The 24425-nt window shown below is 38.2% G+C and overlaps 5 protein-coding genes across 10 annotated transcripts; 4 read left to right on the top strand and 1 right to left on the bottom strand.

The window, feature by feature from the left end:
• Positions 1-1257: 1257 nt before the first annotated feature.
• On the top strand, positions 1258-11975 carry LOC18033774 (phosphomethylpyrimidine synthase, chloroplastic). 5 transcript variants are annotated; one of them, XM_024178846.1, is made up of 15 exons: positions 1258-2146; positions 2480-2545; positions 2629-2763; positions 2880-2945; positions 3173-3358; positions 3445-3531; positions 3618-3731; positions 3822-3946; positions 4066-4174; positions 8396-8688; positions 8803-8930; positions 9060-9886; positions 10104-10786; positions 11160-11258; positions 11434-11975. In XM_024178846.1, the coding sequence occupies exons 1-14, from the start codon at positions 1301-1303 to the stop codon at positions 11167-11169; spliced, it is 3675 nt and encodes a 1224-aa protein (XP_024034614.1). In that variant the 5' UTR covers positions 1258-1300; the 3' UTR covers positions 11170-11258; positions 11434-11975. The 5 variants fall into 5 exon arrangements, with proteins under 5 accessions (XP_024034614.1, XP_006425024.1, XP_024034613.1 ...); XM_006424961.2 differs by lacking the exons at positions 8396-8688; positions 8803-8930; positions 9060-9886; ... (1 more) ...; positions 11160-11258; positions 11434-11975 and adding exons at positions 4624-4749; positions 5069-5389; positions 5473-5596; positions 5795-6315; XM_024178845.1 differs by lacking the exons at positions 1258-2146; positions 2480-2545; positions 2629-2763; ... (4 more) ...; positions 3822-3946; positions 4066-4174 and adding an exon at positions 7322-7431 and having other exon boundaries at positions 8385-8688.
• Positions 11976-12684: 709 nt separating this feature from the next.
• Positions 12685-14399, bottom strand: LOC18035570 (50S ribosomal protein L4, chloroplastic). The gene is made up of 2 exons (XM_006424971.2): positions 13399-14399; positions 12685-13016 (listed from the first exon to the last, which is right to left on the bottom strand). The coding sequence occupies exons 1-2, from the start codon at positions 14225-14227 to the stop codon at positions 12979-12981; spliced, it is 867 nt and encodes a 288-aa protein (XP_006425034.1). The 5' UTR covers positions 14228-14399; the 3' UTR covers positions 12685-12978.
• Positions 14400-14901: 502 nt separating this feature from the next.
• On the top strand, positions 14902-17797 carry LOC18034117 (amyloid beta A4 precursor protein-binding family B member 1-interacting protein). 2 transcript variants are annotated; one of them, XM_006424972.2, is made up of 2 exons: positions 14902-15936; positions 17385-17797. In XM_006424972.2, the coding sequence occupies exon 1, from the start codon at positions 15009-15011 to the stop codon at positions 15933-15935; it is 927 nt and encodes a 308-aa protein (XP_006425035.1). In that variant the 5' UTR covers positions 14902-15008; the 3' UTR covers position 15936; positions 17385-17797. The 2 variants fall into 2 exon arrangements, with proteins under 2 accessions (XP_006425035.1, XP_024034698.1); XM_024178930.1 differs by having other exon boundaries at positions 17443-17796.
• Positions 17798-18591: 794 nt separating this feature from the next.
• On the top strand, positions 18592-20005 carry LOC18034146 (josephin-like protein). The gene is made up of 2 exons (XM_006424973.2): positions 18592-18991; positions 19107-20005. The coding sequence occupies exons 1-2, from the start codon at positions 18908-18910 to the stop codon at positions 19569-19571; spliced, it is 549 nt and encodes a 182-aa protein (XP_006425036.1). The 5' UTR covers positions 18592-18907; the 3' UTR covers positions 19572-20005.
• Positions 20006-23270: 3265 nt separating this feature from the next.
• On the top strand, positions 23271-24051 carry LOC18034198 (josephin-like protein). Its single transcript, XM_006424974.2, has one exon. The coding sequence runs from the start codon at positions 23465-23467 to the stop codon at positions 23963-23965; it is 501 nt and encodes a 166-aa protein (XP_006425037.1). The 5' UTR covers positions 23271-23464; the 3' UTR covers positions 23966-24051.
• The last annotated feature ends 374 nt before the right edge of the window (positions 24052-24425 follow it).

Consider the following 24425-nt stretch of genomic DNA (forward strand, 5'->3'; position numbering starts at 1 on the left):
TGTGTCGCAAGAATTCGAACCGCTGCGCTCACAGTTATGAGTGTAGGGTCCTGACTACTGGGCCAAGGCCCAATTGGTTACCCGAGGAATGATATTGAGGACAAACAATGGTTGATAGCAAGCGGTAATGAGGTGAGTACATTGCATTGGCTTTATTTATTCAACCTCTTTTGCTAGCTAGCCAACAGGATCAAGTGGTGTGCCTCCAGCCCACTCACAGCATATCGGGCTCCCACTTGCTGAAGAAATAGAGCACGTGCTCGATGTCGAAACTGCTATCAGCCCACTCCCCTTTGCACACCGTTACATAATAATTTTTTAATGCTTTTTCTAGAATGATGGGCGTCGTTTATAAGACAAAAGAGTGAGGTTGCATTCAGTCAACAATAGTTGGTTTACGACAATATTTTAATTTTAAATATCTATAACTTAAGATATGGTATGAAATTTGTGGTATGTATAACATCTTTTCAACGTTCTTATCAAAATAATAATAATATTATTATTAAAAAGAACTAAAAAGTTAGAAACAACCGTTGAAAATCTTATGTTTAATGTTTGTTCTTTTCATCAATTTATTTATCTTCTACACGGCTAAATAAAAAAAGTTATTATTAAAATAATAATTATGGTATAAGTAATATCATCCTTATTAACTTTGAATACGCAATTAGAATACATAATAATATGACATTTTATGTGTCGTTCATCTAATATATTATAAAAAGTATAAATTAATAATAATAATAATAAAGTTAACTAATATCACACCTATAGTTTATAAATTAAATAATTAATAACACATTAATAAATATTATAATTAAGTATCCAAGCTTAATAAACATAAGATTATGGTTATGTTATTATTATTTTCATTATTTTTCGAAATTTGCCTTAAAAATCTCTGGTCATCGTAAACCAAGCGTGTGGTGCGCAGTCAAAGCTCAGTATGTGGTCAGTTGCACTCAACGCTCCACATCATTTCTCTCTTTCCTAACCACACGTGTCCTCAACCCAACGTCAGGAATACAAACTCAGCGTACATCTTACCACACGGGATTCTCTCTCCCAGTATCTAACTAACCTCTATGATTGGCCCACACAATGAACGACGCCAACCGATAACGAAGGCCCAAAACGGAAAGTCGACGGTTAAAAATCACCCCCACTTTCTAAATCCAACGGTCCAGATTCTAACTTGCTTTGCTCCTTGGCTCTCTTCCTCAACATATAAAAACCTAAAATAACAAAAAAAATCAAATATTCGTTTTCCCCAATTTCTAGGTTATTATTCACAGACATGTCATCGATTGAATTTCTCCGTTCGACGATTCACAACAGATTCCTTTATGCGAATTCGAGCTATAATCTTCATGGCGGAAGCTTCTGTCACAGTAGATGTAGGGTTTATTATCACAATACGTACCGTTTTGCCTCCCACGCAATCTTGTTTCCTTCAGTTATTATATCGAACAGCCAGCAAAAACTTAGTCTCAAGCGAGGCTTATTGTACAGTAATCAGAATTTAAGAGAGATTAAAATCCTAGCGAGTTCGAAGGACGGAGAATCGAGTGAAACAAGCGAGAGTGATGGTCAAAGTCAAAGTCAAACACAGAGTCCGACGAGTACCGATTCACCGACGAGTCAAAGGAGAGAGAAGAGAAACAAAAGCAACGGGTTTTGGTGGTCGAAAGGGAAAAAATTTAAGTGGCAGCCGATAATTCAAGCTCAGGAAATTGGGGTTTTGCTTTTGCAATTAGGGATAGTTATGTTTGTCATGCGGTTGCTCCGACCGGGGATTCCGTTGCCAGGTTCGGAGCCAAGAACATCGACGACTTTTGTGAGCGTACCTTACAGTGATTTTTTGAGTAAAATCAATAGTAACCAGGTGGCAAAAGTGGAAGTTGATGGTGTACATATAATGTTTAAGTTAAAAAACGATGGGAGTATTCAAGAGAGTGAAGTGATTACTAATAAGTTTCAAGAATCTGAGTCTTTGTTAAAGAGTGTGACGCCAACTAAGAGGATTGTGTATACTACCACGAGGCCAAGTGATATCAAAACTCCCTATGAGAAGATGCTTGAGAATCAGGTGGAGTTCGGGTCGCCAGATAAGCGGTCTGGTGGATTCTTGAACTCAGCTTTGGTGAGTTCTGGGAGTCAAATTCATTGTTTTGTTTGAAGTTGTTTGGGAGAATATCTGTGCTACTAATGAATGGTAGTGTGAGGTTTATTAAAGATTAGTAATTCAATATTAAACTACATTTAAATGCTCTAGTGCTACTGGATTCTTTGTAAATAAAAGTAGGTGTATGTTTGGGATTGAGGTGCTGTGGAATAAGCCACAGCTGTTGGGAGCGGAATTCCTAGCTACTTCACTGAAGCGGCAGTAATAAATATACCTTAAATTGAACATATAATTTTACTTTTCTTCTACCGGTTAATGTTCTTTATTTTAAATTTGCTCTGTTGCTTGCAGATAGCCTTGTTTTATGTGGCTGTGCTTGCAGGGCTTCTTCACCGATTTCCTGTAAGCTTTTCTCAGGTAAGAATATTCATACTCTGTGGGTACATTGAAATTCATGCTTTCTGGCAAAGATATCTTGGTGAGATTTAGCATGTGGGCAGCAGACGGCTGGGCAGGTGGGCCACCGCAAGACACGTGGTCCGGGAGGTGCTAAGGTGTCTGAACAAGGGGATACTATCACTTTTGCTGATGTTGCAGGTGTTGATGAGGCGAAGGAGGAGCTGGAAGAAATCGTGGTATGCTAGGAATTCCTCAAATATCTCTGTAATTGTCAGGAGATTATCAAATTTTGTAGTGAAATTTTCTTACTCATTCAGGAAATGGTCTTTATATGCTCATGTTTACTGCCTAGGAATTCTTGAGGAGTCCTGACAAGTATATACGTCTTGGTGCTCGTCCTCCCCGGGGTGTTCTTTTGGTGAGTTGAATCTGAGTCTTTTCCGATGTTGAGTGATTTGCATTAGCCTGGGTAATTCTGTTTTATGACGTGGCAGAAAGTTCAACTTATTGAAATGGTTACCATCCAGAGCTAGTATGTTAGTGAACTACTCTTTTACTTGAGGATGCATTTTGTAGGCTTGCATGTTACATCTTGACATAATTTTTTCCATATGATTTGTAAGTATGGTTTTGTTTATGTTACAGGTGGGTCTTCCTGGGACAGGTAAGACTCTTCTAGCAAAGGCTGTAGCTGGGGAAGCTGAAGTTCCCTTTATAAGTTGTTCTGCTAGTGAATTTGTCGAGTTGTATGTTGGCATGGGTGCCTCACGTGTGAGGGACCTTTTTGCACGTGCAAAGAAGGAGGCCCCATCAATAATCTTTATAGATGAGGTTAGTCTATATGATTTGAAAATTTTTGGTTGGCGGCAGTCTATGGAAGTGTTGATGGATTCAGTCATATTATCCCTTTTATGCAGATTGATGCTGTGGCAAAAAGTCGCGATGGCCGATTTCGCATTGTTAGCAATGATGAGCGAGAGCAAACCTTAAACCAGTTGCTGACTGTAAGCTTTCTTGGATAGTTTTCTATATGGTTATAGAATTTCAAAAATATATCAATCAAGATGATGTCTCTGGATTTGCATTGCAGGAGATGGATGGATTTGATAGCAACTCTGCTGTGATAGTTCTTGGAGCGACAAATCGTTCTGATGTCCTGGACCCAGCACTTCGCCGACCAGGGAGATTTGATCGTGTGGTTATGGTTTGTATTTTGATTCTGCTGGATGTTGAAATTTTATTTGATGTTCATTAACAGTGGTCTAACTAATATTACTTCTCATATGATTTTTAGGTAGAGACACCTGATAAGATCGGAAGAGAAGCCATTTTAAAAGTACACGTTTCCAAGAAAGAACTTCCTCTTGCAAAGGATATTGACCTTGGGGACATTGCTTCTATGACAACTGGTTTTACTGGGTATTTCCATGCCTTCCGCTTTAGCCCCTATTAGAACTACTCCTTTCCTTTTCTCAATTTTCTGAAAATATTTTTCATTAATACGAAGGGATACTTTTTTCATTTTCTAAATTATGCAGGGCAGATCTTGCAAATTTGGTAAATGAAGCAGCTTTGCTGGCTGGAAGACTAAACAAAGTTGTTGTGGAGAAAATTGATTTTATTCATGCAGTGGAGCGCTCGATAGCTGTATCATTATCTCTCTCTCTCTCTCTCTCTCTCCAAGCATCCATATCCCTCAATTTGCTTTAAGTTCTTCCATGGTTTTTTTAACTTTAACTTTAAGTAAAATTTATTATTTGGGGATTCTCAAAAAAAAAATTTATTATTTGGGGAGGGATAATAAATTTACGGCCAACACAACTATTGATTCCATAGTTAACTTATTTTCCTCTTCTGTCCAAGTTAATTTTGGATATTTATTCTGCCTCTACTTGCTTTCTTAGTTTTGTTGAATTCTCCTAATTCTTTATGTCTTACACCTCCTTCCCACCTCCCCAAGAAAAAAAAAAAGTCCTTTTGTTTTCTGAACTGTGATATCTTGATTTTGATTGATCCAACATCGCAGTGAAAATAATCAGAAAATATTAAATAGCTGGTGAAAAGATGGAAAAACTGAAATATATTACTGTTTATAGGGCATAGAGAAGAAAACTGCAAAGTTAAAGGGGAGTGAGAAGGCTGTGGTTGCAAGGCATGAAGCTGGTCACGCAGTAGTAGGCACTGCAGTTGCAAGTCTTCTTCCTGGACAGCCACGTGTCGAGGTAAAGGATTGGAGCGACTCAAAATCTCAGTGTATGTCATGTGTGTGTCACAAGGCATTAATTATTTGATATGTCTCTCTTGAGAATACCTGAGCTTAAAAAGACCACTTAAGTGGTTATTGAACCATATATACTTCACTTGGTGAAGTGAAGTCTCAAGTGTAGCAATTCTTAGACTGTCCACGTTCCATGAGTTTTCTGGTTCGGAACGAGATATACAGTTCCACTCATGTCCATTTAGCACACATCAATTATATACTCATTGGTGCTCATAAGGCATGGATGATCTGACAACACTCATTTGATTTCATCTCATCAGAAACTAAGCATATTGCCAAGGACAGGAGGGGCACTGGGATTTACTTATACTCCAGCAAATGAGGATAGATATCTGCTGTTCATTGATGAGTTATGTGGTCGCCTGGTTACTCTACTTGGAGGACGTGCAGCAGAAGAAGTTGCTTATTCCGGTCGTATTTCCACTGGTGCTCTTGATGACATACGGCGAGCAACCGACATGGCGTACAAGGCAATAGCTGAATATGGTCTTAATCGGACAATAGGCCCTGTGTCTATAGCCACACTTTCGAGTGGTGGGATTGATGAATCTGGGGGAGGTGTTCCATGGGGAAGAGATCAGGTCCTCTGCTTTTGTTAGTTTATTTCTTTGTTCCTTCTTTTTTAGCTACGGAGACTGATCTAATACTAATTATTATGTAACAGGGGCAGCTAGTTGACCTTGTACAAAGGGAGGTGAAAGCATTATTGCAATCAGCCCTGGAAGTAGCACTCTGTGTTGTTCGTGCTAATCCTGATGTTTTGGAGGGGCTTGGTGCCTGTCTGGAAGGTAATTATGTCACTGCTAACCTTGTATCGCTGTCATTGAGTTATCTTATTATGTTAACTTCCTTTGATCTGTGGATGCTGTAGTCCACTATAGGCCCATTATTTAGTTGCATAGACAGTTAGTTGCCTTATAGATTCTTCTAATAGAAAGTTGGTGCATGTAGTTGTAATGGTGTTCTAACTAGTATTCATATTTCAGAAAAAGAGAAAGTAGAAGGGGAAGAGCTGCAAGAATGGTTGGGAATGGTGGTTGCGCCTATAGAACTCTCGAACTTTGTTGCTGGCAGACAAGAGGTTCTTCCCCCTGTACAAGGATCTCTCCTCCCACTCCAAGGAAGCTCTGGGTAACAATTACTGTTCACTGCTCTACTCAACATTGAAGCAAAGAGAGCTATCTTACTGCTCTTCATTTCATATCACATCTACAGACACTTGCAGTATTGGCATTAACCCACCAATACAACTTATGTAAATTTCCAGGGAGGTAAATTTGATCTCATTTGACACTTCTAGCCTGTCCTTTTGTTCTAACTCACGATGTTATAGTGAAAAACTTGAGGAAATAAGGTTGGGAAAGCATAACGTTTACTGTTTATTAGTCTTCTCAAGTGTCTTTCTCTTTTGACATTATGAGTGAACACATTGGTCAATCTCAAAATCATTTGTATATTGGCTATTATTTCAGTTAATACATATATTCCCGATTATTAGCAGTTGTAACATGTCTGTCTTACATACATAATGATTCTGTCAAATATAATTTTCTGCATTTTGTACCGTTAACTCCTTTATCCAATGGATGTTGGTGCAGTCCGAAGACTCTTGTCTTAATGAAAAGCACCCAAATTATGCAATCTCTGTTTTGAATCCAAATTGGGTGCTTCTCAATTGCACGCCAATTTTTCATTTTTCTCCGAAATGGAGAAAAAAGCAAAATGCTTTCATTTTTCTTGTTTCTTTGTCCGGATGAATGAAGGGTTCTAGTGATTTGATGGCTGATATTTTTGAACTAAACCAAAATATCAGAGTTGCTCTCGGAATATGACTAAGCAAGTTGCTCTCGGAATATGACTAAGCACTATGTCCCTTATTACATAAAAATCCAAGTTCACTCGGTTTCGGTGCATGTTGTGTAAGGACCATTTTATTGTCATTTCTTTCATCAAATGTTGATTTTCAATATTTCAGGTGATCAGCGCTTCGATATTCTCCATGCGATATTTGGCATAACAAGTGGCCAAAAAAAATTTCGCCAAAATTATTAAAATTTGTGGTGAGTTGTTTTTGGTCTAAAAAAAAATTAATAATCAAATTTTCAACAAAAATATTTCAGCAAAAGATAAAATCCAGTAACTGAAAAAATGACTCAGAGACTCCCAAAATTTGTTTTAACGAAAAAAGTCAACCTTTAGCATTTTTGTATGAACATAATAACCCCCGTATTTTCACCAAATGAAATGAGTAACGGAAAAAATTAAAGGAGGGATTTGTGTGTATTTCTAAAATATTAGAATTTTACGTGTCATCAGAGAAAATATTTAGGGACTCATCGTTGTTACACTGGTGATAACTATCTTTTTAACCACGGATTACTGACTAACGAGTAACGACCACGTCAAGAAGAGCTCGTGAATCGTGATCCTCACGAGATTCTTATCGCTGCCGTCAGTACCTATTTCTGGAAAATATCTAAAAGAAGGTTCCACGTCAGCATCACTTTTTTGGCAGACCTTTTGGCGAAAGCTTTCCTATAAAAGCACTGCTGTGAGCAACAGCTTCCATCCAGTGTGTTCGTTCACAGTCTGAGAGTTGCAAAGAGCGAAGTGATAAGACCAGGTTCTTTTTCTCATCTTCAAAATCATCTTTTATTTTCACTTCCATTTACTTGCTTTATACGACTCCGTTTCAGTTTCTGTATGTTTATACTTCATGCGTTTCGTGCAATTTTACTTTCACGATGTCTGTTGAGCGCGTGCCTGCCTTGTTTTCGAATTTTATTACCGTAATTCGCGTATACAATCCATTTGAAAATCAAAATTTTCTCACGAATTTGTTGTATGAATCTGTCAAATTTATCGCGATCCGATGTGTTAGAATTTTGTAGGTCTAGGGTGGAACGAATAGAGAGTGTGAAGATTCTGTTTGGATTGAAATCTCTTGAGCTTAAACAAGAGATCTCAGATTCGAACGATAGGTGGGAGAGGATTTAATTACCAGTAGACAGTAGTCTATTCATAAAACAAAAAAGAAAAAGGAAAAGAGAGGACTTAAACAACTTGGTGAGAGTAATCAAGATCAAATAAGCGAAATAATTTTCTTGTGGTTTCAGATCATAAAAACCGTTCCTTTTTCAAGTTTCTGAAAATAAACATGAAATGAACATCTTTTTTTTTTTTTTTAGGTTGGGGGAGAGGGGGAATAAATAAAATGATTAATGTGAAAATATTGATTGGTTATCGGATTATTTTAATATTCAGTATTGTTTGTCTAAAGTTGTGTTTGAGGATTAGGTGATATGGCTTTTAATATGCAGCTGTTGTGGAATTAGTTAGTAAAAACATTTGCTAACTAATGAAGGCAAGTGTTTAACAAACTATATAGTCGCTACGATTTTAAAATTAAGTAGGAGCATAATAGTTACCTGGTGAGTTATTCAAAGATTACATTTGGGATTTAACTACTGTTATTGTCTGTATCAACATTCTTGGTTGTAAGTACTACAGTTGTAGGTTTATTGGTTGTTGATGTTGTTGATTGGATTTTAATCTGAATGCTTTGTCATTTTTTAGCTTGAATTGAGATGGCTTCAGTGCATGCAACAACGACTTCAATTGTGTGCAAGAATGGTATCCATTCCACACCTGCGAAGCTTCCAAGTACTTCCTTCTTGCCGGGGTTTGATGTGGTTGCATGTAAGAAGGAAATATGTTCTTCCATGAGCTCAGGAATTAGAGCCGCTTTGACCTTTGATCCCCCGACAGCAAATTCCAAAAACACCGGACAAAGAAAGCATACTGCTGATCCTGCTTCTCCTGATTTTCTACCACTTCCATCATTTGAGCAGTGTTTTCCAAAGAGCTCCAAGGAGTACAGGTGTGTCTTTTTCACTCCTATAATTGCTTTCTTTCTGATGAATTTCATTTTGCAACATATGCTTGCTCTTGTTTCTTTTGTTGATGAATTACATATGCAATAAATGCCAAACAGGGAAATTACTCATGAAGAATCCGGACACATACTTCAAGTGCCCTTTCGACGGATTCACTTGAGTGGGGATGAACCGAACTTCGACACCTATGACACTAGTGGTCCTCAAAACATTAGCCCTCGAGTTGGTATAGACCTCAAGATTATCTTTACATATTTTCTCATTCATGAAGTTTCAAACAACTTTAACACTGATGCTTATTATGGGCTTAGATGAGCTTGAGTACTCCTAATTTTGTACATAACATGTTAAACAGGACTTCCTAAACTGCGGAAAGACTGGATTGACAGGCGTGAGAAGTTAGGGGCACCAAGGTACACCCAAATGTACTATGCCAAGCAGGGAGTAATAACAGAGGAAATGCTGTATTGTGCTACTCGTGAGAAGCTTGACCCGGAATTTGTGAGGGCAGAGGTTGCTCGTGGCCGAGCAATCATTCCTTCCAACAAGAAGCACTTGGAACTAGAACCAATGATAGTCGGAAGAAATTTTTTGGTCAAAGTTAATGCAAATATTGGTAATTCTGCTGTAGCTAGCTCTATTGAGGAAGAAGTTTACAAGGTTCAATGGGCAACCATGTGGGGTGCCGACACTGTTATGGATCTGTCTACAGGCAGACACATTCATGAGACGCGTGAGTGGATTTTACGTAACTCTGCTGTGCCAGTGGGAACTGTGCCCATATATCAAGCACTTGAAAAAGTTAACGGAATTGCTGAAAATCTTAGCTGGGAGGTCTTCAGAGACACCCTGATTGAACAAGCAGAGCAGGGAGTAGATTACTTCACAATCCATGCTGGAGTGCTTTTGCGGTACATCCCTTTAACAGCAAAGCGCATGACTGGAATCGTTTCCCGTGGAGGATCCATTCATGCAAAGTGGTGTTTAGCGTATCACAAAGAAAACTTTGCTTATCAGCACTGGGATGAAATACTTGATATTTGTAATCAGTATGATGTGGCTTTGTCAATTGGTGATGGGCTGAGACCTGGGTCCATATATGATGCTAATGACACTGCTCAGTTTGCAGAGCTTTTAACTCAAGGAGAACTGACCCGTAGAGCATGGGACAAGGATGTACAGGTAATCATATAATTAATACTATGCAAGAGCTTCATGCATGATGTGTCAAGTGCATGTGAAGTAGGTAATTTTCCTTGCTGGTCACAATGCTTGAATCCTCAAATAATGTCATTTCTGTTCAACTTGATTTAGACATTTTGATTAATGTCATATCTTTTACCTTTTTAAAAATATATATATATATTAGTGACCTGAGATCTCATTGTTGTGCATTCAGGTGATGAATGAAGGACCGGGACACATTCCAATGCACAAGATCCCTGAAAACATGCAAAAACAGTTGGAGTGGTGTAATGAAGCGCCTTTCTACACTCTTGGTCCATTGACAACTGATATTGCTCCTGGTTATGATCACATCACCTCAGCCATAGGGGCTGCCAACATTGGGGCTCTAGGCACTGCACTTCTCTGTTATGTAACGCCAAAAGAACACCTTGGATTGCCAAATAGGGATGATGTGAAGGCTGGGGTTATAGCATATAAGATAGCTGCTCATGCCGCCGATTTAGCCAAAGGCCACCCACTTGCTCAGACATGGGATGATGCATTAAGCAAGGCAAGATTTGAATTCCGATGGATGGACCAATTTGCATTGTCTTTGGACCCCATGACTGCAATGTCCTTCCATGATGAAACCCTGCCATCAGAAGGTGCAAAAGTTGCACATTTTTGCTCTATGTGTGGTCCCAAGTTCTGCTCGATGAAGATAACAGAGGATGTGCGTAAGTATGCTGAGGAGCATGGTTATGGGAGTGCTGAGGAAGCTCTGCAGCAAGGTATGGATGCTATGAGTGCTGAATTTCTGGCTGCCAAGAAAACTGTTAGTGGGGAACAACACGGTGAAGTTGGTGGAGAAATATATTTGCCAGAAAGCTACATAAGCTCCTCTCAGAATTCAAGGTCAATGTAATCTTATTTTCCTTTTGTTAATGATAAGGTAAAAGGTATAACTTCAAAACGGGCTCAAAAGTAAAGATATAAAGATTTTGATTTTTTAATCCAGCATAGAATCACTCACAAATATATTAATCATTCGCCAAAAGTCATATTTAATTCTTTGGAAAATGCAACATACACTCTTGCTGCTCAATACTTGACAATGAAGAAGGAGAAATGCTGATTGTGACTTCTTTCTTTGTAAATGGTCAATTTGTTTTCATCTGCTCTTGAAAATCTTAGCAGAGGATTCGGGATTGTGTTTTTATCAAATTATTAAATATGTTTAATTGTGTGTTCTGTAATTTCTAAGTAACTCAATGATGCTATCTTGCAGGACCATATAGTGAGAGAAGCAGATGAAAGCTCCTGGAGCCCATATGGATGATTGGCTTGTCAAAATCAGTTATATGCAGTCTTTACTTTCAGCCTTTAGGTGAGTACTTATCAGTGCTTCCCCCCACCCCTTCTCTTTTCGGAGGGGTCAATAAGTTTAAAGACTTTGTTCTTCTTCTTTCAGTGAGCCTCATGTAATAAAATGTTTCTCCTAGATATTCTATCGAAGACACTTTCTTTTCTTTTGCTTTTTATTAACATGAGAAATGCACCAGGGGTGCCTGTATCTGCTTTAACACTAGCCAATTGGCCAGGATACGGGCAGAGCAGGCTGAGAAAGTCCCTTTGAACCTGAACAGGTTAATGCCTGCGTAGGGAGTGTGCTTTTTCCTTTTTTTGTGGTTGAACAGGGAAGGAGCTCCCATTTATGGTTTTGGGCTAGCTGATCCATGTGGGCAGATTCAGCTTCTTGTCCAGCCTCCTGGCTTATCAGTCCAATGGCTGATTCCACTGAAACTAACAAATTGCAAATCAGCCACTGATTAAACAGAACTTTGTTCAGTCTTTCTTCCTTCTGTAGAGTCATAATACACGGGACGTAAAGTATACCTAGAATAAAAATAAATAAACAGATGATTAGAAAGTAGTGTGTAATTCTTAGCCAAAATGGGTTTTTAAAGGAAATGGAACATCTTCCCATGTTTTTTAAGAAGAAAAGGAAACTCTTCTGGCACTGTGCTAGTGCCTGAATCATCAGCTGTTGCTGCGGATTAGAGTGATTGATTAATAATGAAATTTGTACACTATTGGTTGGCCATTTTCGTGCTTCACCTGTGATGCATTACTAAGTAACCTGTTTTAGATACCGACTACGGTATCGACATTTAGAATTGAAGGATGAAATATATCGATGCTGTTTGACGGATATGTTCAAGCAAGATGGTGTAATAAGGCTAGTCGATTCCGATGGTGTAATAAGGCTAGTCGGTTCCAAAGGCTATATAACGGAGCAAATCGATGCTGTTTCTGTTAAGTATTTGATATGGATGGCAAACGAGAAAGGGACAGCTTCGTTTGGTCTCTTTTCTTCTCTACGAAAGAATTAAGTTATTAATATAACCTAATGTCTTTACTATTTCCAAGGAGCTACAAATTTAAGTCAGTCCCATGAAAGCTACCAATCACAGCATCCATCGGACCATGGCATTAAGGCAGTGTAATCACAGCGCAGGTGCACACACCCTACTACTCCCTGCAAACAAGCCGAAACTTCAGGGTCTTTTATTCAAAGACTTCCCTTTTCCAATTCAGAGTAATCCCTGTTAAACTGACCTGATCAATATGTTTTAACATTTTCTTTGCATAAATTTTCATTAGAAAATACCTTATTGATGATGCACCATAAAAATAAATCTCAAATTCTACTGCTACAAACATTTTTTTTTCCCTACGCCCTTGTAATCATGATCAAGTCGAGATTTTACACGATAAATGCATGACAAATAACCAGAAAAGAAAAAGGGCAGCGAAAGTACTCTCTTGGAAACTAAACACCCAAGAGTTGCCAATACATATGACAAGGTGGATGAATACGTACATCTGCATATATTTTTAACATAGAGGAGCAAGTTCAAGAATACAAAAAAGATTGACATACTAATATACCAAAAACTAGGCTTGATCGAGCTACAGCCTGCAACATTACACAATTGTTGGCTTAGGCATTTTAAAGAAAAAAAAAATCTTTATAATCAAGTGTGTCGCAATAAAATGGATCCTAGGTCAATCAAGGCGAAAACTTGCCACAAGACTCTGAATCATTATTCTGCTGCATCACTTTCCTCCCCTGCCTCCCTCGCTGCACCCCAAATTAAAGAACAAAGAAATATTAAACAACAAAAGAAAAATCTTCAAGAGACTCTTCATGCTCCATAGATCAAATCTATGAAACACCCGCAAAACAATTGAAACACATCAATCTTGCAGGTCATGGCAACAAATACAGCTACACACTAGCAAATTTATAGTTGAGTCAGCTTCTAAATGCAAACAAATGGGAAACTGGCTGCCTATCCAAAACACTAATACTTGTTACATGTAACGCAACATATAAACAATCAAATGCAGCAGCAGCAGCAGCGGCGGCGGCGGCGGCTACTGATAAATGCAGCCAATTTAGCATTCAGCAGCACATAACTCAAGCATGTCCTAGTACTTACAAGAAACAATCAAACACTAACCTTCACTCTCTTCTTCTTCTTCATCGCCATCTCCCTCGAACTCGACCCCATACCTGCCATTCAGGAAATCAACAGTTGACGGCGTCAACACCAGCGTCTCCGCATCCAAAATATCAAACAAATTCAATGTCCTCGGCGTTAACATCTTCAAAGTCCCAATATTCCTACTCGATTTCTCCACATTCTCGCTCACCTCCATCACCAAGAACGTCGCTTTCTGCTTCGGGTCCAAACCCCACCTCCTCATCGCCTCAATAAACTCCTTCGTCTTCGGCCTCTCAAACTTCCCATCAAATTCCTCCACCACAATCGTGTTCTCCGCCGCCGCGGCGCTCGCTATCGCCGTCGAAATCGCCAGCCGCTTCTCCTTCTTGTTTATCTTAATCGACCAGTCCCTCGGCTTGGGTCCAAAAACGACGCCTCCTCCGGGCCGAAGTGGGGTCCTGTTCGATCCGCGACGAGCCCTACCCGTTTTCTTTTGAGAGTAGGGTTTCCGTCCCCCACCTCTTACCTCCCCGCGCGTGAGAGTCGACGCGGTGCCGCGTCGCTTGTTCTGCATGTCGGTGATCAACGCCCGGTGGACAACCGCACGCGCTGTGTCGGGTGCGGCCGACTTTAGGTCGAGGTATGTCTCGCCGATTTTTTCGCCTGTGAAGGACAGTATCGGGAGCGGAGAGGCGAGTTGAGATGAGACAATGAGTGGCTTTGGCGGGAGATTTATTAGGGAATTTGGCTTGGCGAGTTGAATGGGCTTTGGAACTTTGTTAGAAGATGAAGTGAGGAATATTGTGGAGGAGAAAAATGAAAGAGATGAAGACGAGGCTGCCATTGTTAAGAGAAATTTTTGGTGAGTGAGCTTTGCTACTACCTACCAGTATCGTTATCCGGATGAGGGTTGCTCAGTCCCCTTAAACGCCGTCGTTCGCACGAAGAGTTGGAGATTAGCAAAGGATGCGTCTGCACTACATTTGAATTTGTACAACTAAGGGTATAATTGTACTTCTGTCTCGTTAGAATGGTACGCTATCAAAACTTAACGAAAATGTAGAGAGTTGTAAGTTTATACGGGTTAAGAGTAAAATTAAATTTTATTAGTTGTAAAATTCTTCAATCATTTCTTGATTATTATTTATTAACATGAATTCTCATTCTTCGCTTAATCGAATGGCGTGAATTATGGGGCGGCAACGACTTTTTAACGAACAATGTCTCAATATACTTCTTGGTTATTCAATTCTACTATTAATACCTACAGATTTAGGTTTTTTTTTCCAAATTTACTTATAAATTTATTTTCTTTTGAATAGTTGAGCTAAGAATGAGTTGGATTGCTAATGAGGATCATTATTCTTTAGGATTCACGAGATATAATAATGAGAATTTGAGGGACTAAATCACAATTGAAGTTACGTATGGGTATTCAAATGTAATTTCTAAAATTAGGCAACAAACGGTACCGTCCTGGTCAAGGAATGTCCCCATTACCAAAAATTCAAAGGTCCCACGGATGCCTTTCTTCGAGTAGTTTTAAGTAACATTATCCACATCACCAATTTCTCTGTTTATCGAAAATCCTTGTACCCCCACGACGCGCGAGGCGCACGTTAGCAATGACCACCGCCGCGTTAAACTCCTCTCACTCCCACATGTCGTCGCCGATCACTCACGATCTCGAAATCACAATAATCTGCGCGAAGCACCTCAAAAACGTCAACTGGCGAAACGGCGGCGATCTCAAACCCTACGTCGTTTTCTACGTCGACCCGGCCTACCGACTCGCCACCCAGTCGGACGACTCCGGCTCCACTCGCCCGGTCTGGAACGAGCGATTCACGCTCCCAATCACTCACTCGGTCCGCGAATCGGTCCTGACGCTCGAGATCTTCCACTCTAAACTCTCCGAAACTCCCAAACCCCTCGTCGGCTCAGTTAAATTCCCCCTCGCACACCTCGTCGACTCGGACTCGTCCGAGCCAACTCAGTACGTCCGCAAGCTCGAGGTTCTCCGCCCCTCCGGACGCCCTCAAGGTAAAATCCGCGTGAAACTCGTGCTGAATGGGCGGCCTTTGCCTCCGCCGAGCCAAGATTACCAAAGTGTCCCTGATTTCGGCCATTATTACTATTCTGCCCCTCCCCCGCCTTTCCCCCCTCCATCGCGTGACTACAGTTACTACCCTTCGTATTACACTCCTCAGCCTCCAGCGCCGCCTCGACCTTTGTTCAGTCGAGCCTCCAGCTACAGTTTGCCAAGTGGCAGCTTGAGTGTCCCTTCAGCTCCGGTCGATTTCTCACCCTCGCAAGATTACAAGCAACCGCCGTTGCCGCCGCAGCCTCGGGCATCCGGCTATGGAGTGCCAAGTGGCAGTGGGCCGTCCGCTCCTGTTGATTACTCGCCATACGATCAGAAATTGCAAAAGCAATTTGGAGGGTTGAGTTTAGAAGAAGAGGTTAATAGAAAGGGGAAGGAGAAAAGGGCTGAGAGTGAATTCACACCAAGGGAGAATTACAGTCATAGCGATTATCGTTACGATTATTGAAGTAATTTTTAGTGATTATAAGGCTTTTAAGTAAATTTTAATAAATTTGTTTTCAAATGATTGAGTTTGGCTTGTGCTTTGATGAATATATTTGTATATATGTTTGTCTTTATTTGTGTCTTATTTTATTCTCTCTTAAAACAGAATAGCTCCAGTTGCATTTTCAAAAACAGCTCTATATTGGATGATTTAGTTCTTGAAGGCTCGTTTGATAGATAGTTCCCGATGAGTTAGGCTCGTTTGATAGATAGTTTCCGATGAGTTAGCCTTGTTTGATAGATAGTTTCCGATGAGTTAGCCTTGTTTGATAGATAGTTTCCGATGAGTTAGCCTTGTTTGATAGATAGTTTCCGATGAGTTAAATAGCATGTTTTAAGGAAAATTTGAGCTTATGTCAGCCATGCTTGAATGCTAATGATTTTGCTGGGGCATTCTAATAATGTGGTCAAATGAGCTGCTGGAGGTGGACCTGTGAATAGCAAACATATGCATTTATGTTTTGTGTTTAAATTGTTATTTTAAAATATTTGTTGTGTACTTATGTGATTTGAATTGTAAAAAGAGCACTTCTTGATGATGAATATTTTGATGATTTCCATGTTCACTTTGTTCACTAAAGTTTGCTACTTGTAATGTGGTCAGCATTTGTACATGTAGCATTCCTGCTTTTTACCTCAGTTGTTGCTGTGCTTAAAGGGGAGTGGGATATTTGTTGGTATTCCTATATAATTGTAAGATGCGCTTCTCTTGTTATAGATTGATGTTGAACTGCTACGTTGATGATGGTATTTTGAAACCTTTAATTGAGTCTATGGGATGCTCGTATATGGATTCTAAAGCTTTTTGGATGATTGTTAAAAGTGTTGTGGATTGTGTTCAATTAGTATTGCGTGGCTTGGAGAGTAGTTTATTAGTGACTTGGTCTGGTCAACCGATGAAGTGATGTAGCTTTGTGACCCAGTTTATAGAAATAAAATCAGTCGGTGCTTTTTTATGTTAATCTATGTACCCATCAGGCCGAAAGTAAAATCACAGAAATCAAACCATGTCTGTGGGGTTTTGAAATTGCTTGCTTGGATAAAACAAGAGGAAAGGATAAATAATTCAACATGATTTAGCATATGGAATTGAAAGAAGATTCAATTATTTGAGTGCGTTGGATAAATACTGATAAATAGTCACCGTGGCGACAGAAATAGTATCTCCATGGTGCCGTTTGTGTAGTCCTTTATTATTTTTATTTTATTTAAACTAACGACATGTCTCTTTTATCAGTATTCATGTTGGATATATGTCTCTTTTTGTTAAAGTTGATTGTCAAAATTTCACCATTCTCTTTGTATTTTCTGTAGATTTTCATCATATCATTTTATATATTCATAATGCAGTCTTCATATCATGTTCTTTTAAGGTTGTGTTTGATTTTAAGATTTTGCTTCGCGGATGCAGGGGCATCTTTCCTTTACAATTGATTGTCTGTTTATGCTAATTTCTTTGGGAAATCCAGGAAGAACTACTAATCTCTGAAATTGACCTCAAGTGAGTTCATCCGGACAAGACTAGATCTGAGTTGAAAATAGTTGCTATCCTCCGATATATCATATTCAATGCACCCTAGATTGGTAAAATGCTTGATGGGTCATCTCATCATCTTCATCACCAGCTCATGACACCTAGATCAGGGGACACTTTCTATTTCAGTTCTGGTTGTTTCCGTGTTTCTGGTAAAGGAAATCAATGCGTCTATTGGTTTGAATGTTATGAGAGGAAGTTTCTCTGCTAAAACGCTGATATTAAGTAATAGGCATATCGCAAGGGATCTAGTCATCTCTTTTTCTTGTGCATGGTTATGTTATATTCCAAATGAACTATTTTTATATTTTCTAGTAAATGCAAGAAATGCTGTCTTTGTAATCTTTCCCTTGCTGCGTAATGTTCAATTATTTCTTTTCTATTAATTGATCGTTTGTTTCATTCGGGCATGATCATTATTTATTCTAATTTAGAGGAACAGAATCCTTTGAGCGTAGTATGTGGGATTGTATGCACGTTTCCTATAACAAATTAAATAGAAATGTGATGGTGATCGTATGTGTCTTGAAAATGGATCATATTATTCTCGAAAATTATATTTAGTAGCAATTTCAAATATTATTTTCATCATAACTACTTTAATAGTATTTACTCATAATGAATTAAGCTACTCATGTTCTACAGAGATTTTTTTTTTTTTTCAAAGATTTAGTTCTGCGTGTTGTGCTATTATTTTTCAACTCTGCTGCCTCAATCAGCTACCCGAATTTTATTTAGGAAAGCTCATGTCAAATTGGACATGAATGTGTTGATAAAAGTATAATATAACGTTAACTTAGTGCCATTTTTCATTAGAACTGTTTTTGTAGTAGTGCCGTCAAATTATAATAGTAAGTGTAAATTTAATATTTATTTCGTCAAATTATAATAGTAAGTGTAAATTTAATATTTATTTCGATCATTATATAATACTTTTTAAATAGCCGGATTAAAAAAAAAATTAAATTGAATGTAATTAAATTATAATTTGTGCAGTGAATTTATTTCTTAGTTTTTCCTTTAAATTTATACAATAATACTTTGTAATGCCACAATTAAACTTAAACTGAGGAAGCAATTCAAAAACCTAAGAGTAACGCTAAAGAGAGAATAATCGGTCAGATAAATCGATTTTAATTTCGAGTTAGCTAGTTGAAGTCAATCAAGTACTTACTAACTTGGCGCCAGGCCTGAGGCGCCCCTTGTTTCCGAGCGTCGACGGCGCTGTTTTGTTCGCCTACTCTTGCGATTATAATGATAATAATTTATTAATTAACAACGAGGCTCCTCTCCTAATTAAATTCAAGATCTAAAGGCCTAAAATCTCTCTGAACCCAATTCTCGTTAACATAATTATTTGATTCCATCTCTGCAAAAGAATTGATACCGGCCCCCCAAATATGGCGAGCGAAAATTGCAAAATTTATCACGAGAGGCAAAAATTACAGTTCTGCCTCTTGCACTCACTCAATAATCTCTTTCAGGTAATACCCATTTCTCGTTTCTCCGGTTCTATTACAATTTTACTTGTTTGTTCCGTTATTTTGATGAGAATTTGTTATGGGTTTGTGATGAATACGTTGCTATGTTATAATTCAGCAAGAAGGTGCATTTACGCGAGCAAGCTTGAATGAAATTGCTGAGAAACTCGTGCTTGATTATCCAAATAAGCAAACGTGGACTCCCTTATCTGTGGTCTTTAAGCCTCACCATAATGCATTGACTGGAAATTACGATATAAATGTGCTTATTGCTGCTCTTGAAGGAAGAGGAAAGAGTGTCGTGTGGCATGATCGTCGAAATGAGGCATCGGCAATTGATCTTGATGGCGGGGAAAATTGTTTGATGGGTATTGTGATTAATGTTCCAGTTACGCGGTATGCTGGGCTTTGGAAGAGTAGACATTGGGTTGCATTGCGAAAGATTGACGGGGTTTGGTATAATTTGGATAGTGATTTTCATGCTCCTCAGTGTTTTAAAGATAGCAAAGAAGTTAGGGAGTTCTTAGATTATATTATTGGTCTTGGTGGGGAGGTTTTGCTTGTTAAGAATGATAAGGAGTGAGCATTTGTTTTCTCTGATTGTCTTCTGCAACCAGCTTGCTTGTGCATATTATGTGAACAGATTCCATTGTACATGTCAGCTGTAGATGATCATGCCTTGAAAGGGGTGGTTGAATGAAGATGTACCTAACATCTTCAAGATCTCTGAGGAAGAATCTGTTTACACTCCTGGTGGACTATTATGATCAGTCTGAAAATCTCCCAAATTGATGTAACTTATACTAGAATGTTGCTTCTTATGATCAGTCAGTCATACACATGTTGCACAAGATTTGATCAGTTGACAGAGTGTGAACTTGCTTATTCTAGTATAATTTGGCTGGTAGTTTTCTGAGCTTCTGTGATCGGTAGTTGATTTAATTGTTAAAAAATGTTGTAAAATTTAAACTTTCTCGGTAAGTAACATTGTTTGGATTTCTTTGTTGTCCATTTAAATTGAGCACGAGAGACAGCAGGGTATAATCTTGCAAACACTTATAATTGAGTACTTAATATGCAACTGTTTGAGATAAGATTTCCAGATGAAGTCTTTCCATCACTAGTCCACCTTTGCATGATTACATTAACTCCAGGTTGTGATATCCTGTTTTTTACTCAAAATTGAGGGCAGAATAGTGTGCTTCATTGATTGGTGCGGGTGCTTGTCTTGCAAGTTTAATTTGTTGAAATGGAAAGATGGGAAGAGAGATTCATGCTTTTAGTCTTCACCATGGAGGGGTAAGTAATGTCATTTAGAATACCAAATACTTAGAAGGAACTAATGTAGTTAGATACTGTGTTCGTATTTTTTTTTTTTTTTTTAAATATTGCAGTGATGAAAGTGATCGAAAATTTGCGTGGTAAAATTGAAAAGTAGGTATGCATTATTTGACTGAATAATTGGGCTATTTTTAGGCTCTCACATCTTATTGGAAAAGAAACTAATTTTTGGAAGGACCATACAAGTCTTTACTAGCCTAGCCTGTCTAAACATTATATTGTGAGCGTGCACCCGCCAACCCAGTGCACAAGGGTTGTGAGACTGAGACCCTTAATTTAGTTTTTCAAGCTAAGTGTTGAAAGTGCTGGCTTCCTATAGCTTACTTTTCTGTCAGCATGTTTCTGGTCATACATGTATGACTTGATAGGGGTTTACATCTTTGCTGTTCCACAAATATGAGGTATGCTTGATATTTAATTCTGTTGCGATTATTGGGAATGCCACGTCTTCCAGATAGTATCAGTTCTGTTGATGACTTATTCTGAAATGATTCACTTAGGAAGCAAGATGAAATGAATACATTGAATGATTGATACGCAATTACGTTGTAACTTTCTTTGAGCAAAATATGAGCTTTTGAAGTTAACTTTCTGTAAGCTAGTGTTAATGTTGTTGTTTTTCTTATGGATTTTAGATCAATCAGTGTGACCATAATGCAACTTTTGTCATATCAGATCAAACGTTTTTCATTTTTATGTAGCTATAGGAATATAGATTTAGCCTTAGGGATCCTGTCCTGAGGTTCAGGGTTGGAACCTGAAGTTGCTCTTTATGTCTTGAAGTTGCTTGTTTTTTGAACTGTTCAATATTCTTTATGCTCATCGTTTGACATCTATTTTGTTTTTTTTTTGGGTTAAGTAACACATAGTTGATTTATAAGCTTATGTGTCAAAATTATTTTTTATGCTCATCGTTTGACATCTATTTTGTTTTTTTTTTTTTGGGGTTAAGTAGCACATAGTTGATTTATAAGCTTAATGTGTCAAAATTGTTTAAACTTTTCCAAGATTCAAAAAGGTTTTAATTATTATATACATTTGAATGACAACCAAAACAGATTTTACCGAAAGGGTGCTTCACCTAGAACCTCCTTTTACAAGGAATGGATCAAAAAGAAAGATGTTGATCAGTTGACAATACTGTGTGAGGACCGCTACTGGAAAAATTATTATAGCTAGGGATCAAAAGCATCCGAAAAAGCAGGAATTTGATAACAGATTGATACTGTTGTCTTCTCCTGTTTCCACTTTAAATTTCTTTTAGGGCTTGGCTTTCTTTTGCTAATTTTCTTTTGAGTTCTTTCCTGCTAGATATAATGTATTTTTATTAGAGAGTACTGCACAGACTATTCTTTTGTTCACACTTAAGAAATTGATTGTCCCACCACAAAATGGAAACAATCATAGCAGGCCATTTTTCATTTGTAGTTATGCAAATGAGCATCTTGGTATTCTATTCACAAAGCAAGTATTTTTATATTCTTACACAGAGATGAACAATGAGAAAGTAGAAAAGATCATCAGTCAAATATTCTTTATTGCAACATTTTGGTCTGCTCACTCCTCGCTTGGGAATGTAAGAGAGTTGTTAGCGGCTTGATATCACACTCTTTCGTCAACTTTAAATTTGTTTGGTGAGGAAGCAACTTACAGATAATTTAAGAACACTTAAAATTACAAAGGACGGTAAAAAATGTAATAAGTTTTTATGACGTTAATCCTCCAACGCTCAAATTAATTTATGAAAATAAAAACAAAATGACGATGGATGATGAATATAGGTGATGAAATGGATGTTGAATATTCAAAATCATAATGTAAATATTAGGATGATCATGACGGTAGTGATGGTGATGAGGTTTTTTCCATCTTAATTCTTTGTTCTGACCGTTCATGCCTCCTCCTCCTAGGTCTATTGTGTTGGCCTTCACTGATTCACTAGGCTTTGGTAGGGGTAGTTTGTCCATTGCAAGAATGGGTGGTTAAGAAAGATGAGAAGTGGTTTTTGGCAAATTCCCACCCCCCACCCCAACAATCCCTTTCTCTTTATCAATTAGTTCCTCTGTCTTTTCATCCCCAAACAACAGTTCACTAATTTCTAGTGTCGCGAGTGTAGTGAATCAAGACTAGAAATTTTATAAGTTTAAAGTGACTTCGAGGTATCTTTGTTGAGTCGGCTTAGGGTTGCTAAAATTAATCTCGCCATAGCCTAAAAAGTTGAGTAAGTTTTAAGTTTTATACCTCACCTCCAGGCATTTTAAATTTATAAACCTTAATTATTAATTTAAGCAATTTTAAGCAACTCTTATTAATTTAAGGTTTTTATGCCTTACCAGGAGTAAGTTTCAAGACTTTTAACTTTTTTTTTTACTTAAACAACTCTTATTAGTTAAAGATTGTATGCCTCATTTAAAATAAGCTTTAAGGCTTTTAATTTTTTATTGACTCAAGTAACTTTAAACAACTCTTATCAGTTTAAGATTTTATTTCTTATTTAGAGTAGGTTTAAAGGCTTTTAAATTTTTATTAACTCAATTTGCTTTTTCTTGTGCCTTGTAAAATATTAGTAAATTTCATCTATAAACTTTGCTGAAATATTTTGGTCTGCTCACTCCTCGTTTGAAGAATGTGAGAGAGCTGTATTTAGTAATCCTGTTGATAGCAAATTAGCAATTCTTTATGTGATTGACAACTAAAGCAAACAGTAATTCTTGTGCTTTGTGTAAACCCTTCAACATTACGTTCTCTTATTGCTATTCACATCACTGTTTCCAGCTTGCACTGTATTAAATCTAGAAGTCAGTTACCACTAGTTCCCATTTTTCACTAAAAGTTAATTCTAGCTTAGATGCTAAAATCTAATTATTTCGGTTTGATTACTAACACTTTTAAGCATTTTACTTTATGTGAAGTGTTAGATCAAAGATAGATCATGTTCTTTTTCACTGCCTCTCTTAGCCCTTTTAGCTTACTGTTTTAGCTTTCCCTCCTTCTATAAATTTGTCAAGGCCTTTGCATTCTTACATTCACTAGAACTTCGCACCCCTATTTTCCACTTACTGCCCTTCATTTTGCCCTCTTCTGGAGCTCTCTCTTCTCTATCTCTCTGTCTATCTTAATCGGTCTTTGCAGAAGATGTCAGCAAAAGAGAGTAGCCAAGTGAGTAGCAAAGCAGGCATAAGCATAGCCCAGAAGCAGAACTCTATTAACAGAGTTGTCGGGACCGTGAAAGCCACGGAGTCTTGCGAAACAAAAGGGAGAAACCAAGTGAGCTGCATTCCCAGCACTAAAAAGGAGAACAAAATCAACAAAAGAAACTGTATTAACAAAGTTGCGGCGAAGAAGAAGAGGTCTGGTGGGGGCTGTGGAATCAGGCTACCAAAAAGATCAGAGGTCTCACCAGTTAGATTTTTCAAGCATCTTAGCAGAAGGATGGCAAGAGGTCTGTGCTTTGCATACTTTAAGAAGAGACATTCAGCTACAGTTTCAGCCACTGTCTCTTCATCAGGAAGATCAAAGCCGTCTGTGATTCCTGTTGATTCTCATAGAAGTGAAGCCATTGAAGATTGCATCGAGTTCATCAACTCTTCTTCTTCTCTACCAAGATCAAACTCTGTTTCTACAAATGCTTCTTAAAACTTTATTGTGTCGTCATAACGTGTCTCAAAGTCCTCTTGTAAACCATAATGTTGTGTTCTGGTTTCAGTGCTAAAATAGTAAGTAAAACGGTTTGTTTCCATCTCTCTCTTATTAGTAGAAAGTGAATTCAACTCTTCATTCATTATTATTAACTAACCATGAAAATGATGAACCTGTTGCAAGTTGCACGGTTGCTCTGGTAGTTCCCAATTCCCATGGACTTAGCGCCAGTGACAAATCACGTGATCTTGTCTACGGTGGGTTTAGGGGGAAGGGGGAAAAAAACAAAAAGGCTTTGTTTTCGTCAATGCTTTACGTCAATATTGTCCAAAGGAAATTGCCCAACTTGTTCGCTTGAGTAATCAAGAAAGCGTTTTTGCCTATTCCTTGCGCTGGTAAATGTACAGTAATGTCAATGGCTGTTGCTATTATTTCCCCACTAAGTTAATGGCTGTTA

Source organism: Citrus clementina, unplaced genomic scaffold (genome assembly GCF_000493195.1).
Source record: "Citrus clementina cultivar Clemenules unplaced genomic scaffold, Citrus_clementina_v1.0 scaffold_8, whole genome shotgun sequence".
NCBI lineage: Eukaryota > Viridiplantae > Streptophyta > Magnoliopsida > Sapindales > Rutaceae > Citrus > Citrus x clementina.